Here is a 15,085-nt window from a genome sequence, read left to right as displayed (position 1 = left end):
AGTGAGCTGCAGTTAATACCCATCTATCTTACGTGGCTTATTCGTTACTAAACATCGAATTTGGCATAATTATCCGAGGGAATTTTAAACATCAACTTGGCAACTATGCTTAAAATTCTGATTTGATTAATTGCCCATCTAAGATTATGTTACACTGTTAGGTCATTCTAGTGCGGTGAGTTGTGTTCTCCGTTCGAAGAGCAATGCTACACTTTTGCCTCTAGGGCTTTTGCGTGGACTCTGAGAAAGACCACAGACATGTCGGTGAAAAAAGAAGTTAACGGGGGGCATTGTCCGAACCGCGGAAAATGTCTGACCTTGGAAACTTTAAATCCGGGGTGAAAGTGATGCAATATGCTGTCAGAGGACCACTTTTTATCAGGGCCATGGAGATACAAGCGGAGCTTAAACAGGTCTGATTTCTAATTATTTTTAGCTTATATTCTCGCTATCACGATTTTACAACGATGATGGGCGTCTTTAAGATTGTGTCTATGGTTATCGGACATTTAAAACGTGATTGTAAAGGATAAATACTATACCACAGAACTTAACCGCATGTAAACTTTAGGAAAATAATTTTCAATTTGATTTTAAGTTATTGAAATTGTTATGGTTTATATTAACTTTTCATAAAATATAGTCGGTTATAATGTAAAATTCGAAGGGAAGACCATCCCGGCGCACTATCTTTTCAATTCCTTCGGAACAATGCGTAACTTGATTGATCTTTTTTAAGGTATTAATGATTGTTTTATTGAGGCACCTCCTAATAAACGTATTTATCGACCAACCATGCGTTCACATAAAATTCAAATTCTTGTAAGTTGTGCGCAATTTAAAATCTATATTTTTTCAGGACTATTTTAGATTCTCTGAAAATTTCACTGAGTTTCCTGTACATTTTACGCAGAAGAACTTTGTACCTTTAAAATGAATTAAATGAACTGTTCACTGTACCAAATCTTTATTTCTTCATTCCTCATCTTTAAAACTTCAAAAATCCTACATTTCCACCAATCAACAATTCATTATGAACTTGTTCCTTATGATGACTTTAGATCAGTGATAACTTCATATCAATTTCGCTTTAAACAATCCTCCTCATGTACTCTCTGTCAAACTTTCACAGAACTTATGTAATTAATATAACAAATCTATGACTACTCTCTTTGATTTTATAACTTCTTTTTGTTGTAGGGTGTGAAAAAACCCTTCAAGGAGGTTTTGAGAGCCAACGTGGGCGATGCACAAGCCATGGGGCAAAAGCCGATCACTTTCATTCGACAAGTGAGATATCCATAATAATATCACGTTCCAGGTTGATAATAAATTATTATCACTGACGAGGGTAAACGGATAATTTTAGGGCTTTGATGTCTAATGTTCCATTTGCCTCACCTATCACTTGACACTCGAGATATTTTCGGAGCACATAATGATTCTGTAACTATTCCACTTCTGTTAAAAGTAAAATTTATATGAGTAAGCAGGTTAAGCCGAACATGCTCATTTTCTGACACTATGCTCTTACAAATTTTTGAAACGCAATGAAAATTCCATTTCACGCTTGAGTTATTCACGTAATTAGCATCCAGTCACACAAAAGTATAATAAAAGTAGAGTAAAGAACGATGGAAATGTCAATTGAAAGGTCCAGCCAATGACTGTCATTAGGAATTTTTTTAGATCAATAGATTCTAAATCGAACAATTACATGAAAATTTATGAACTACGGAAAATTTAAACGGTTGTTCTGACACAACAGATTAAAGGCTGATTTTTTTTTTCACACATGTTATTTTGAGACTAATTCCACCCCATACTGCCTCATTTTCCCTTCCCCAAAATATCTTTCGTCATACTTGTGTGCTGTGTAATTTAACTTTGACTTTCATTTAAAGCTGTCTTAAACATGGTCACGAATATCCGCCCACTGAAGATATTTTAAACCTTTGAGAATGCAGAAACGTTATATGTAGAAGTATGACGCACATTCTTGGTTAGATAAATGTACATGAAAAAGCTGGTATAATTTCACTCGGAATTTGAAGAAATTTTGGAGAGGCACTGTCAATGTACCTGAGGGTAATTTTAGAAAGAGGGTTGCTTACGTGGTCAAATGCATACATTTGAGGGTAAAATTGATTATGCTACGGCGCTGTCATAGAATTAAATGATAGGCATTGTCTAGTAGGATCACTGCAATTCACCGATGCTATTTTCATACAGGTATTAGCAGCAGTAGCACTTCCACATCTTCTGGATGATCCTAAATTTCCGGATGATGTCAAGGTTCGAGCTAGAGACATATTGGCTAGCTGCCCGGGAGGCACCATGGGTATGATTCAAAAGTTTCAGGTCTCTTACTTCTTTATAATATATACTTCTTCACGCACTGTTAAAAAAAAACTCCGGCTGTGAAAGCCACTCCAAGGGGGCTCTATAAACATACCGTCCGTTTCAGGCTCGGAGACAAAAAGTTCTGGATGTAGAACTTCCGGGTGCTGAACCCGCAGCAGTCGATGCTGCGGGTTCAGCACCCGGAAATAAGGGCCTCTGAGCGTCTGAGCCCGGAACGGACGGTATATCCATAAGGCCGGCAACTCTTGTTTCAGTGCGCATATTCAATCATTGTTCATAGGAAACGAACTACAATATTTTACCTCTTGATTCCTGATATATCAAGATTCAATAATAAACTCATTCAATAATATGTTCCAATCCGCAGTGGGTGGTTCGCGCCTGCAAGGGGCCCGTTTCGGGCCTTTTTGAGTTAATCTAAATAGTACGGGCTCATTTAAGGACTATCTCCTATCAATAGCCGCAAATATCATGAAAATTGGCCCGGAAAATTGCCAGACCTCACTCCCGTAAGTTGTGATACTCTTCACGATGACGTTGTAAATTTTCCTTTTAGTCTTCTTAGAGATACTCTGGTCCCAGAGAACGCCATTTAGCATCGCGATAGCTTTCTTGCCTTGCCATTCCGATCTTTAATAGCTCGATCCAAATTTCCGTCCTTAGTTAACAAAACCCCTAGATATTTATACTCTTCACAGGACCAGGTATACCTGTCGAAAACCGGCGCAAAAATCATTGAAATCGGCGTACAATGGAACGATCAAACGAACTGTGACAAAATATTGAAATTTAAGGTATCAGAGAGCTCACTGCATAGATTTCCAGAATTTTCAAACTAAAATATACGTCAAATTCTAAGCAAAGAGCCGAGACCTGAAAAAATTTTAAATGACTGAAGTATATATAAGGGCCTAAATACACACGGCGCTTAATCGCCGCGATTGAAAGATGAAAGCCAATGGAGAGCCTAGATTTCGATCTATTGACGTCGAAATAACAGAATCCAGGCTCTCCATTGGCTTTCGTCTTTCAATCGCGGCGATTAATCGCCGTGTGTATTTAGGCCTTAATGTCTCATTTTAGTTTTTCGATTGCTACAGGTTCATACACGGATATTCCTGGTATTGAAGTGATTCGGAAGCACGTGGCAGATTATATCCATAGGCGTGACGGTGCACCAGCCGATTGGCAAAATATCATTCTCACCTCAGGAGCTTCTACTGGCATCGACGTACGTGCTTGGTATTCTACTCGGGAAAATCTCTTCCACATACCACTAGATGCTGTGCAAAAGATATATCGCATTAAGCAGAAAGGAACCGAGCCACATCACCTATGGCCAAATTTAATTTACACGTGAAAATTATTGTGCGGATTTGCGTGCAAATTTCAGTGAATTTTCTGCTCAGTGCGAAGCATATTCATTCAGATTTTCGAAGGAATCCGCACGAACATTCCCCTGTAAACAATTACATTGCCCAATTTAATTTGGCAATAGCTGATGTCACTTGGTTCTTTTCTGCTAAACGCGGTCCAAAATTTATTGGCCTGAGTCGAAAAACGCGTATTTCAGATTGCCCAAAGGAGCAGTAATCGCGATGAATAGTGATTAATTCGGTTGGTTATCGTGATTGTATCGGTGGCAATAATATCGAGATACTATCGCATTAAAAATTGCGATATATGGCGATTAAATCGCTACACATCGCAATTTTTGGTTCGATATAATTTCGATCAATTTTCGTCGATAAAATCGAGATTAAATTGCCATTTTTCGCGATTTTTATATCGAAAATATCGCGATAAATTGTCGGGCGATAAAAGCGCGATTTTATCGCGGTGAGATCGAGTATAATCGTTCAGATGTTGATGATCCTGGCGATTTTATCGCCGATAATATCGCAATATATAGCGATTTTTTCCGTTGAAAAATGCTACTTGGGTGGTTTCATGTTAAACGCCACCCATTCAAGATTAACTCGGTGTCTCCCGCGCTTTCGTCCATGAGGAATCCAATCCAAAAACTTCCTAGCCGAATTGTCATCCATACCATCATTAGAATTAGACCACACCAGAAAAGCTGCTTATTCATGATTTCATGAATAATTGTTTGCTTGACGTTCACTTTATCATGCACCGTTTCATTTTTACACGTTATCACACGTCCTATCTTGATTCCTCATTTTTGCCTGTGCACATTTTAGAATGGACCACAAGGACAAGGTACGAGTTTCAGCATTCTGATACATGTTCCTTAACCAAAATTTTACGTACAACACGATACACACAACGAAAATTACCGAGAAAACCTACGAAGATATTTAATGATTCTTGGTGCGTGAATTAAAACCACCCGCTCATGAAAACTCAATGCTCTACGTGATTCACATCGCACGCTAAACGGTATCATGACTGTCTCTGCGATATAAAAATCTGGCAACCTCAATCTTGACGCATTGGCTCAGCTATAGCAAATTGCTCATAGTTTGAACAACACATGGCGGGAAATGAACATTGCTCGATTGAGGAGCTTGCTGAAACCGTTGTAGTGCGCGATTTGACTCACGTAGAGCTTTCAGTTTCTTGAGAGCGGGCAGTTCAAATTCCTCGTGACCAATGTGAAATAAAAACGTTAGTATATGTTCGGTAGGAGTTTGTTTCAGTAATTTTTGTTGCGCGAATCGTGCACTACGTAAAATTCTGGCTGAGAAATATGTATCAGAATGCTTAAATTCGTACCTTGTCTAGGGGTACATTATATAAAATAATATGAGAGTCCTACGAAATGAGAACAGAGGTTCATCGAGAATATTTTCGCTCAACTTCGTAAATTTGTACCAGCCCTTAAAAATTTACAAGTGAAAAAAATAAGATCTAGTCATTATTTTGTGTGGTTTTTTGATTTTGAATTGAATTCAAGATTGTCGAGGTGCATTAAAAAATTTTTTCGAGGTTCTCCTCATTTCTTGGCTCAAGATGGAGTATTTTTGTTGAGGTATGTTATTGGATATGATACGTCTCTTTTATATTTCAATTACAGGCTATGCTGAAGCTTCTAAATGCACGTATTGATGACAAAGCACCGGGTGTGATGATTCCCACTCCTCAATATCCTCTATACACGTCCACTATAGGCGAGTTTTCAATGATCCCTATAAATTACTACTTACACGAGGAGCAAAACTGGAGTCTTGACATTCAGGAACTCGAGCGCGCTATTACAGAGGCTAGGAAATATTGCTACCCCCGAGCTATTGTCGTTATCAACCCTGGAAACCCAACAGGTTAGTCGAGTATTGGTAAAAAGATACTTTAATTTAATGGAACCATTGCGTGGGTTATCTAGTCAAAATACTCAGTCAGGCTTTTGGCTATATACACCATAGTTTTACAAATACTGATACATAAAATTTAAAAACATTGAAAAGAGTAAATGTAAAAAATCACAAATGAAACTAATCCACGATGACGATGTGATAAATACTGCATGCCCTTTATAAGTCATAACTCGGACTTTCCCCCCCCCCCTTTTTTTCGTTGAAAATTTCATGTATTTAACCTCCTCATACATTCATTTTTCATCAATTTCTTTTCCAGGACAAGTCTTAAGGCGAAGAAATATTGAGGATATCATTAAGTTCGCATACAAGGAGAAACTATTTATATTTGCTGATGAAGTAAGTATATATCAGTTTCGCATTTGAGATTCCCAACTAATATGAGTGCAATGTGTGCGTCACTGTCTGTTCGATTCCGGAAAATCTTACACGCGGAAAAAAAAAACACATTGTATCTAGAGTCCAGACTCTTGAAAACATTTACAAGAAAAAATACTCTTGATTCAATCGGATTTTTGCTTGAATCAAAACGAAATCCACTTAAATTAAGAGGCTTGGTTCTTGATTTAAGCTAGATTCTGATTGAATCAAGAGTACTTTTTCTTGTCGATGTTTGTAAGAGTCTGGACTCTAGATCCAATGTGTTTTTTTCCCCGTGTATAGTTTCGTGTTGAGCTAAGTTACTTTCCTAAGTTTTAATTTTTAATACATAAAAAAGAAACAAAAATTAAGGATCAAAGATTAAAAATTATGAAAACTCAATTAAAAAGTAATGACGAAAATTTATAAAAGCATTTGAAAGCTTTTGGAAAGGAACTTATTCAGTTTTCTTTTTTTTTTAGGTTTAAAGATTGCTTTTATTTTTCTTCTTGAAGATTGTTCTCTACAATGATTAAATGATTAATTTGAATCTCCCTCACGAGAATACATCCCGTTTCGTTTAGAAAATCTGCCCCAATTTCACTCGTAGCCTCTGCAACTTTCAGGTTTACCAACAGAATATTTACGGAGATGGGGATGAATTTCATTCAGTTAAGAAAGTTATAACGGAGATGGGTGAGCCGTTTAGTCAAATGGAAGTCGCCTCCTTTATGTCAACTTCAAAAGGTAACCCCTTTAGTCATAATATTTAACAAGGAAAGAAAACACTAGGAAAGTTGATATTTAACTAAGTGAATTTTTTTAAAAAGTCTTTTACAATCTTAAAATCAGGGGTGGATCATCACTTTTCATTTAAAAAGAAAAAGGACGAAGATCGTTTTAGAAAGTATATTAGCGCAAGCAACGGGACGAGATGTCATTGGTGATGCATGGATGCAACTATTCGTGTTCAGATGCCGTTAAAGTTGCATATACAAAAAGTTGAAGGCGTTCTGGTTTTCTTTCCCGATAGCATATCGCAGCGAGCAATGCCACGTAGCGCCGCGCCGCGCAGCGCCGCTCTAATAGTAATAAGGCAGTATCAATGTGGAGGTGCGAGTACACGTATCTCCATTGCGATGTTTCGAAATCTCCACTTGGTTTATTTTTCCAAAGAGACACAAGTTGACATTAAAACTTAAAATGTACACAGAATATTCTGCTAACAGACACTGGAAAAAAAATTCACTTGGATCTAGAGTTTAGACTCTTAGAAGCATTGACAAGAAAAAATACTCTTGATTCAATCGGATTTTTGCTTGAATCCAAAGAAAATCTGCAGGCCCTTTGATTCAAGGAAAAATCCTATTGAATTAGGAGTATTTTTTTCTTGTCAATGTTATTAAGATTCTGCTCTAGATCCAAGCGACTTCTTTTTCCAGCAGTGGAGAGAAAAAAAACAAGGAAGTTTCAAGAAATCACGTTGCCTAGTTTTCCGAGAAAAATTGAAGTATTACAGGAAATCTGCAACGTCGCAAATAGAGATATGTGGTCTCGCACTTTGGTCATCAATATGATAAACAATTATAAATTAACCGTTTTTTCTGGCCCACCTCAGAAACGACGTATATGCCATTAGTTTTCCTACGCAGATAGATGCTTTTGTGGGGGAGCCAGAAATAGTAGTTCCTTATTGTCAAATGTGGTCGAATTCATTTTCCGTCCGAAAAAAAGTAAGCATTAACTTCTTGCACACGTTAATAAATTGACGTTTAATTGCATATTTAAGTATCCTCAGGTTTTTTTACGTTTAGAAGTGCCCTTACTTACGGATTTATTTTTGTTTTGTTTTTTTTTTTTTTTTTTAAGGAGGCTTTTGTTACATTTCTTTCTCATGATTGATTTAATATATCTACTCATTCTCATTCTCTTTCTCTTTCTCTTTCTCTCTCTCTCTTTCTCTTTAGGTTACATGGGTGAATGTGGAGCCCGAGGAGCCTACATGGAAATCATCAACTTTGACCCTGAAGTAAAAGCCATGCTTTTAAAATCCATTAGTCATATGCATCAACCTAGTTTTGGCCAGGTTAGAAGCTTCAGCGGTTACTTGTTTTACTATTGGTGTCCAGAGCACCGGTATTGCAATAATTTTCAATCTTCTGAGCGGAGCTCATCACCATTTTATTCAAAAATTATCATACGTGTGACAATTGAGGGAAAGAGGGAAGTAGGTACAAATATTGCTATACAATTTAAATAAATAGGACCTATACTAAAAAATGTTGCTTTGTATCAGCTTAGGTTTTCTAGATAAATTCATCTCATTTTTTATACACGTTGCTGAAAGTTTAGACAAAAACGGTCGTAACTCAATCAGTTGCAACTATCAATCATTAGTTACTCTTCGACGTTGAGACTCCGCAGGCATGCATCTCGGGTTGCGACGTTGCAGACTTTCTATCGTACTTTATTTTCTGAATTGAAGGCTACTCAGCAGCAATCTTTAAACACGGCTGTGATTTTTCTTCTCCGTGCGAAGAAAATTTCAAATAATGGTATTGATCTGTTCTCCTTTAAAAAAGAAAAGAAGGAGAGGAGATTTTGAAACGGCACAAACGATATACATGGTTGCAGGCTATCACCGTCGTTATACTGGTTTTTTGTTGTTATTTTCCAAGTATTGCATAGTAATGTAAACGCTTCTGTGGGTTACAGGTTGCGATTGATTGTGTTGTGAATCCACCCCGAGAAACTGAGCTATCGTATGAGCTGTTCATGAAAGAAACAAGAGGTGTTATAAACTCCCTTAAAGAAAGAGCTAAGTTGGTGGCCGATGCGTTCAATCGTATGGAGGGCATGTCGTGTCAGCCGGTTCAAGGAGCCATGTATGCATTTCCAAAGGTATGCTTCATCATCACAGTGCACATGCACAATTAAGGTTTGGGGACAAGCCAACCGGTGTACAAAAAAAGTTGAGAATTTTTTGCCATTTTTGCCAAAAACTTCAATTTCCTTTTGAATCCTTTTTTTTTATTTCGTTGATATTTCGTTTTAGTATAACCAATCAAAAGAACCGAAGTCCACTTTGAGCACCTCGCACGGTGTACATTGAGCAAGGATAATTTCATCCATTTCTCCTCTTCAATGATTTCTTTTTATTTGCCTCAGTTGTATTTTTGTCGAGCGGTTAGGAAATTTGAAAAAATATAACCGATTTCAATTCGGAACTGCAGAAAAAGTCATTTGCATGTATTTACTACGAAAGTTTGGAAAACAACAAACATGCAATTTCATGTTACATGTTGAAAGATGTCTCTTAACCTGATAAAAATATTTATCTCGCGCATATGTTGAATTCTATTTCCTTTCTCTTCTCCGGAATGATAAAAGAATCCTCTCGGAGAAGAGGAATAACAAAACTCCTAGAATTTTTTGACAAAATTCTTCTCAATTCTATTTTGATTTTAACCAGATGGAGTTGCCTCCCAAGGCAATAGAGAAAGCTACTTACCTTGGATTGTGTCCCTCGGAGTTTTACGCGTTTCAACTTCTAGAGAACACCGGGATCTGCGTCATACCCGGTGCTGGATTTGGCCAAAAACCTGGAACCTATCACATCAGGTGAGTAGGCAATATTTCTCAGGCGCCCATTGATATATGGGTTTCAAATATTAAATTATTGGTTTTGATAAAGCACTTTTAAAGACATTTCTCGAAAATACGAAAACAAAAAAGTAAAAAATGGGTAAAACAGGCTTAAAATTTGAGGACACTAAATAGGCAGGACAATATTTTATCAATTTTTATTGTTTTTTGCGGCTTACAGCATTTTTTTGTCAACGATGTGAGGTATAACTTGAAGAGCGTGTCGTATTGGGTATCCAGTTTCCAATTATTCAATCAAAACTTGGCCAAAATTACTTTCTTGAAAAGGTATCAATCGAAGGAGGCCCTCACTTTTTCCATGTAATGGTCGCATTTTGCTAAACTTCGAGTGAAACTTTCAAATATAAAGTTTCGTTCACGAGCATACAAATATATCTCCTTCGCTTTAACAAACACGTGTAATTTTCCTCTGTTTTAGAACCACAATTCTCCCGCAGACGGATAAACTAAAGAACATGTTAAACAAGTTTGAAGAGTTCCATCGTAATTTCCTTGCCGAATACAAGTGAGACTTTGCTAGGAATCTTGAGACTGTTCAACAACTTAGTCAAGTGGTACCACCTAAGCACGTAACACTGAAGAGGTCGCCTGTTGGGAGTAAAATCTCGGAAAATGTAAATTGTAAAAATGATATGGGGTTTTTTTTAATCCTGCAATTACCAATCATACTTGTTTAAAAGTCATTGCCAGATTCGGCTGATGATTTTCTTCTTCTTCTTTTTTTGTCTCTTTTCTTTTGAAAAACTCTGCCAAACCTACTGCAAGGAGCATTTGTTTCATTGACTGACCAAATTTTTTATCGAAAAATAGTACATGAGCAAAAAAAATGCGAAGTCACAATTGCATAAACGCACTTTTTTTACTTTAGCCTTCGACGTATAGAGGGTCGTAACATTTAAACATATTAATTTTGTGTGTATTAATCTGTCAAGGTCTACCTAATTATGGCTGCATTGTAAAAGTATTATATTTATTGGAGGGAAAAATATGCAAGTATGTCGAAATATTTTTTAATTGTTGTTCTTTTTATTATATCTTTGTGTCAATACCTACAATATCTTTAAGGCCCCGAAATTCTTTGGTATCACAAGTGTACCTACAACGGACCTAAAAGGGCCCCTAAGGCTTTGAATTTAGAAATATACAGGGATACCCAGGGAGCTCCTAGGGCCTCAGAAGTGATAGATGGGCCCCTGGAGACTATGAAATATAATTTATAGAGGTGTCAGCTTTACCTGTGGAGCCTCAAAACCGACAAAAAAGCCCGGAAAATCAACATTCAGATTTATCAACACAGTCTGCGAGACTTTGAATAGAATATGAGGGGCCCCTTCGTCTCAAAATAAAAACATTCCATGGTGTGTGCAGGCCCGCCACAAAGGGATGATACTGGGTCCCTGGTACCGGGGCCCGGGTCCCGGAGGGGGCCCGTGTTTCCCCCTGAAAAACCACTACGAATTCACATGCAACCCTTGTTTCGTAAGAAAAAGTGAAAAGTTTACCCTAAAAATTTCGCAAAAGGTGAATAGGTTTTCAGAAACATGCTGGGGCACTGTAGAATTCTCCTTAAATTTTCAAGATTTTCAGTACGGAGGGATATTTCTAGTAACTGCGTTTCATTTTCTTTCCCCGTCAGATGCTAAGAGTCTCCAGTCTAGGCATCCTCGACTTCAATGGCTCATGGCACAACTCCCTTGCCATAGACAAACGAAGGAGGAGTCCAGGGGGGCCTGGCCCTCATAGAGCAGAAAATAGTATCTTATGCCCCCCCCCCCCCGAAAAAAAAAGTAAAAATTTTCCAGATGTTTTGAATGTACAACGTGACATGAGATGAGTGAGATGAGTGACATGAATGAGAAACAATTCGCAAGTATTTTGTGCTGAAAGTAGAGAAAAAAAAAAAATTATTCCGCAGAAATTGATGGAAAAATTCTTTATGGAAGCTTCAAAATGCGTCTGATTAGTCGTTTAAATTCTAAAATTTCTCGGAGGATGCCCCTCGGACCCCCCCCCCCCCACCCTCCGTGCTTGGGGGCTTTAAAACTGGTACCAGGGCCCGAGATGGGATGTGGCGAGCCTGCTTGAAGGCTATTTCCATTTAAATCTTCCGTCACATTCTTACGGCGCAATGATACAACTATTTGAACTCTCCAGAATGCGTGAGGTATCACGCCACATTTGAAGGCGTTTTCAAAACAGCCAAGTTCCGATACCCAAATTATCGTTTTGCATACATCATATTCTTTTGTTTTCATTTCTAACCACTTGTTTATTTTTAATCATCGTAGAAAAACCACCCATTTGCTAAATACAATTCTAGCTGAAGCGCACTTAAGCGCATTCATGACTGCAAAAATGTTAGCGGAAATCGACCGCCCAGCGTGCATGGAGAATATTTCCATTTAAATCTTCCGTCACATTCTTACGGCGCAATGATACAACTATTTGAACTCTCCGGAATGCGTGAGGTATCACGCCGCATTTGAAGGCGTTTTCAAAACAGCTTAGTTCCGATACCCAAATTATCGTTTTGCATAGTTCATATTCTTTTGTTTTCATTTCTAACCACTCGTTCATTTCTAATCCTCGTAGAAAAACCACCCATTTGCTAAATACAATTCTAGCTGGAGCGCACTTCAGCTATGCAATCACCACTGCAAAAATGTCAAAGGAAATCGTCAAGCCCAGCTTGCATGGAAGCTATCTCCATTTAAATCTTCCGTCACATTCTTACGGCGCAATGATACATTTATTTAAATACAACAATTCGCAAGTATTTAGTGCTGAAAGTAGAAAAAAAAAACAAAAAAACAAAATTATTCCGCAAAAATTGATGGAAAAATTCTTTATGGAAGCTTCAAAATGTGTCCGATTAGTCGTTTAAATTCTAAAATTTCTCGGGGGATGCCCCTCGGACCCACCCACCTCCCCTCCGGTCCTCCTTGGGGACCTTAAAACTGGTACCAGGGCCCGAGATGGGATGTGGCGAGCCTGCTTGAATAAGGCTATTTCCATTTAAATCTTCCGTCACATTCCTACGGCGCAATGATACAACTATTTGAACTCTCTCTATCGTTTTGCATACTTCATATTCTTTTGTTTTCATTTCTAACCACTTGTATATTTTTAATCCTTGGAGAAAAACCACCCATTTGCTAAATACAATTCTAGCAGGAGCGCACTTCAGCTATGCATTCACCACTGCAAAAATGTCAAAGGAAATCGACAAGCCCAGTGTGCATGGAAGCTATCTCCATTTAAATCTTCCGTCACATTCTTACGGCGCAATGATACAACTATTTGAACTCTCCAGAATGCGTTAGGTATCACGCCACATTTGAAGGCGTTTTCAAAACAGCCATGTTCCGATACCCAAATTATCGTTTTGCATAGTTCATATTCTTTTGTTTTCATTTCTAACCACTTGTTTATTTCTAATACACAAAAAAAAAATAGTAGTGTTCAATGGCTCTGAATTTGATTGCAATTCATTGTAATCTGTCCTGCTTCGGTTGAAAGTAAAGTAGGAAAATTCTTAAAGTAAACGATTCGCTAATAATGAAAAAAACGTTAAAAGCCGGTATAAACTCGGCCAACATGTCTCAAACATGAAAGCAAGAAACATTATCCGTTCTTCTCCGCAGTTCGGTCGGGAACCCCGACTTTAAGGTCATGACCCCCCCCCCCCCCCCCAATTCAACTCCCAAAGGGAACTATAAGGACAAGGGAGGAGGGGATGGGACTATAAGAAATTCGGATTCCTCGGGGATGGTTCCCTATCAACGCTGCGATCCCTGACTTCGTATGACCTAAAACACAAGGAAAACAACCTAGTGCGGGTGGTCTGATGCTGGTTTCCAAAGTGCGCGCAACCAGAGGACTCTCCGCTTATTTGAAAAGTGGCGCGTCAATTTGTATTTTTCGCCGCGAGCGCCATCCGAATTGGCGGGAACCAATGAGAGTAAAGTTTCAACTTGTTTACATACATGGATACCGATCGACCAATCAAATGTTTTTTTCGGTATGAACAATTTTTGAGGTTAAATTTACACAGACACTTCAACTTTGCTTCACGATTCGCCTCGTGCGTCAAATTCCTACATATCATCTTTATCATGAGATCGTTTCTGTATCCGCTACTATTTAAGTCAAATCCAACACTTACCAGAAAAGTATCGGTTTTCTTTCGTCCATGCTCTTCCTACACATCAATCCAGAGATTCCAGAGATGGCTGACCATGCAACTCCTCGGAACCTGCTCACCACCTCCGTAAAAGAAAGGTAACTATGCACTCTGTGATCAGCTCCTACTCATAACCTCATCATTGGGAAGCTTCGGATTTTATGTATTTCACATCATAGTTCCAGCAGGTGAGGAAGACTGAACTTATTGCTCATGCATTGTTGCACCTTGTAGGATCCGTCGGTGTACCCAAAGGGCTTTTTTTATCCGAACCGCAGAAGATTGCTGCAGAGTGCATCATTTTCTATCCTGTTCCACTGGCGCGTTCCATTCGTTCCAGTGGAACGCTTGGACCGCTCTTCCGAGGTGGACTGAGGTCGCGTTTAGGCCGGTTGAACTGGCCCGAATCATAAAAATCCTGATTCATCGCGTTCCTCGGTCAAGATAAAAGCCCTTTAGAAGTGCAAGGATGCACAATTATATAGCCCAAAAAGAGGAGTGTGAGATATGGCAGAAAACCGAAAAGAATGGGCAGGACGTTGAAAGCTGAGACAGGCTTGTATTCAGCTGCAATGCAAATTCATTTAAAGTGAATGGTGACCTGGCAAGTTCTGAGTCAAATCATTAATGCTCTAGAGCTCCTTCAGCATATTTTGAGATGAAAGTTATGTATTGTTTAAGCCACCTCTGACCAAAGGTTATGTCTGAGTGCTTGTATTAACCTGTTGGGTGGTGCTGATCTAAAGATAGGCATTTGTAGTAACATGCAATGAGCTAGCTCTAATGTCATAAAGTTGCCTAGCCTTTTGAATTGATATATTAATGGAAACAACTTAAAGATCGCATTCTATACGTCAAACGGGTGACATTGTATCGGTTTCCATTGGTTCAAAATATAAACATAGCCTCAAAAGTCAATTGAGTAATCTGATAGAAACGGTTTGTTGTGATGGATTTTTGATTCGTATGAGTACTAATCGGTCAAGAGTAGTTAAATGGCTATGATATTTCTCATTCTCATCTTATCTGACTAGTATCGTCAAATTTTGGTGTGAGGTTATGTTGTAATGTTTTGAACCAAATGATACATCAAACCACTATCGAACACGATCCATTCTCACCAGCTCTGATAGCAATTGGTACAGGTTGTATTATCAATACTTTGCTGTGGAAC

General features: G+C 38.3%; 1 protein-coding gene across 1 annotated transcript; it reads left to right on the top strand.

Annotated features, from left to right (window-relative positions):
* The first annotated feature begins 118 nt into the window (after nt 1–118).
* On the top strand, nt 119–10,742 carry LOC109043491 (alanine aminotransferase 2-like). The gene is given in 12 exon segments (XM_019060698.2): nt 119–337; nt 340–413; nt 1,201–1,290; nt 2,233–2,341; nt 3,465–3,595; nt 5,405–5,648; nt 5,962–6,041; nt 6,689–6,809; nt 8,030–8,148; nt 8,778–8,963; nt 9,535–9,683; nt 10,147–10,742. Coding segments are annotated over 12 exon segments (1,473 nt in total). The 5' UTR covers nt 119–258; the 3' UTR covers nt 10,238–10,742.
* Nucleotides 10,743–15,085: the final 4,343 nt, after the last annotated feature.

Source organism: Bemisia tabaci, chromosome 3 (genome assembly GCF_918797505.1).
Source record: "Bemisia tabaci chromosome 3, PGI_BMITA_v3".
Taxonomy (NCBI): Eukaryota; Metazoa; Arthropoda; class Insecta; order Hemiptera; family Aleyrodidae; genus Bemisia; species Bemisia tabaci.
Note: the sequence above shows the minus strand (reverse complement) of the source record. Positions and strands in the feature narration are given on the sequence as shown.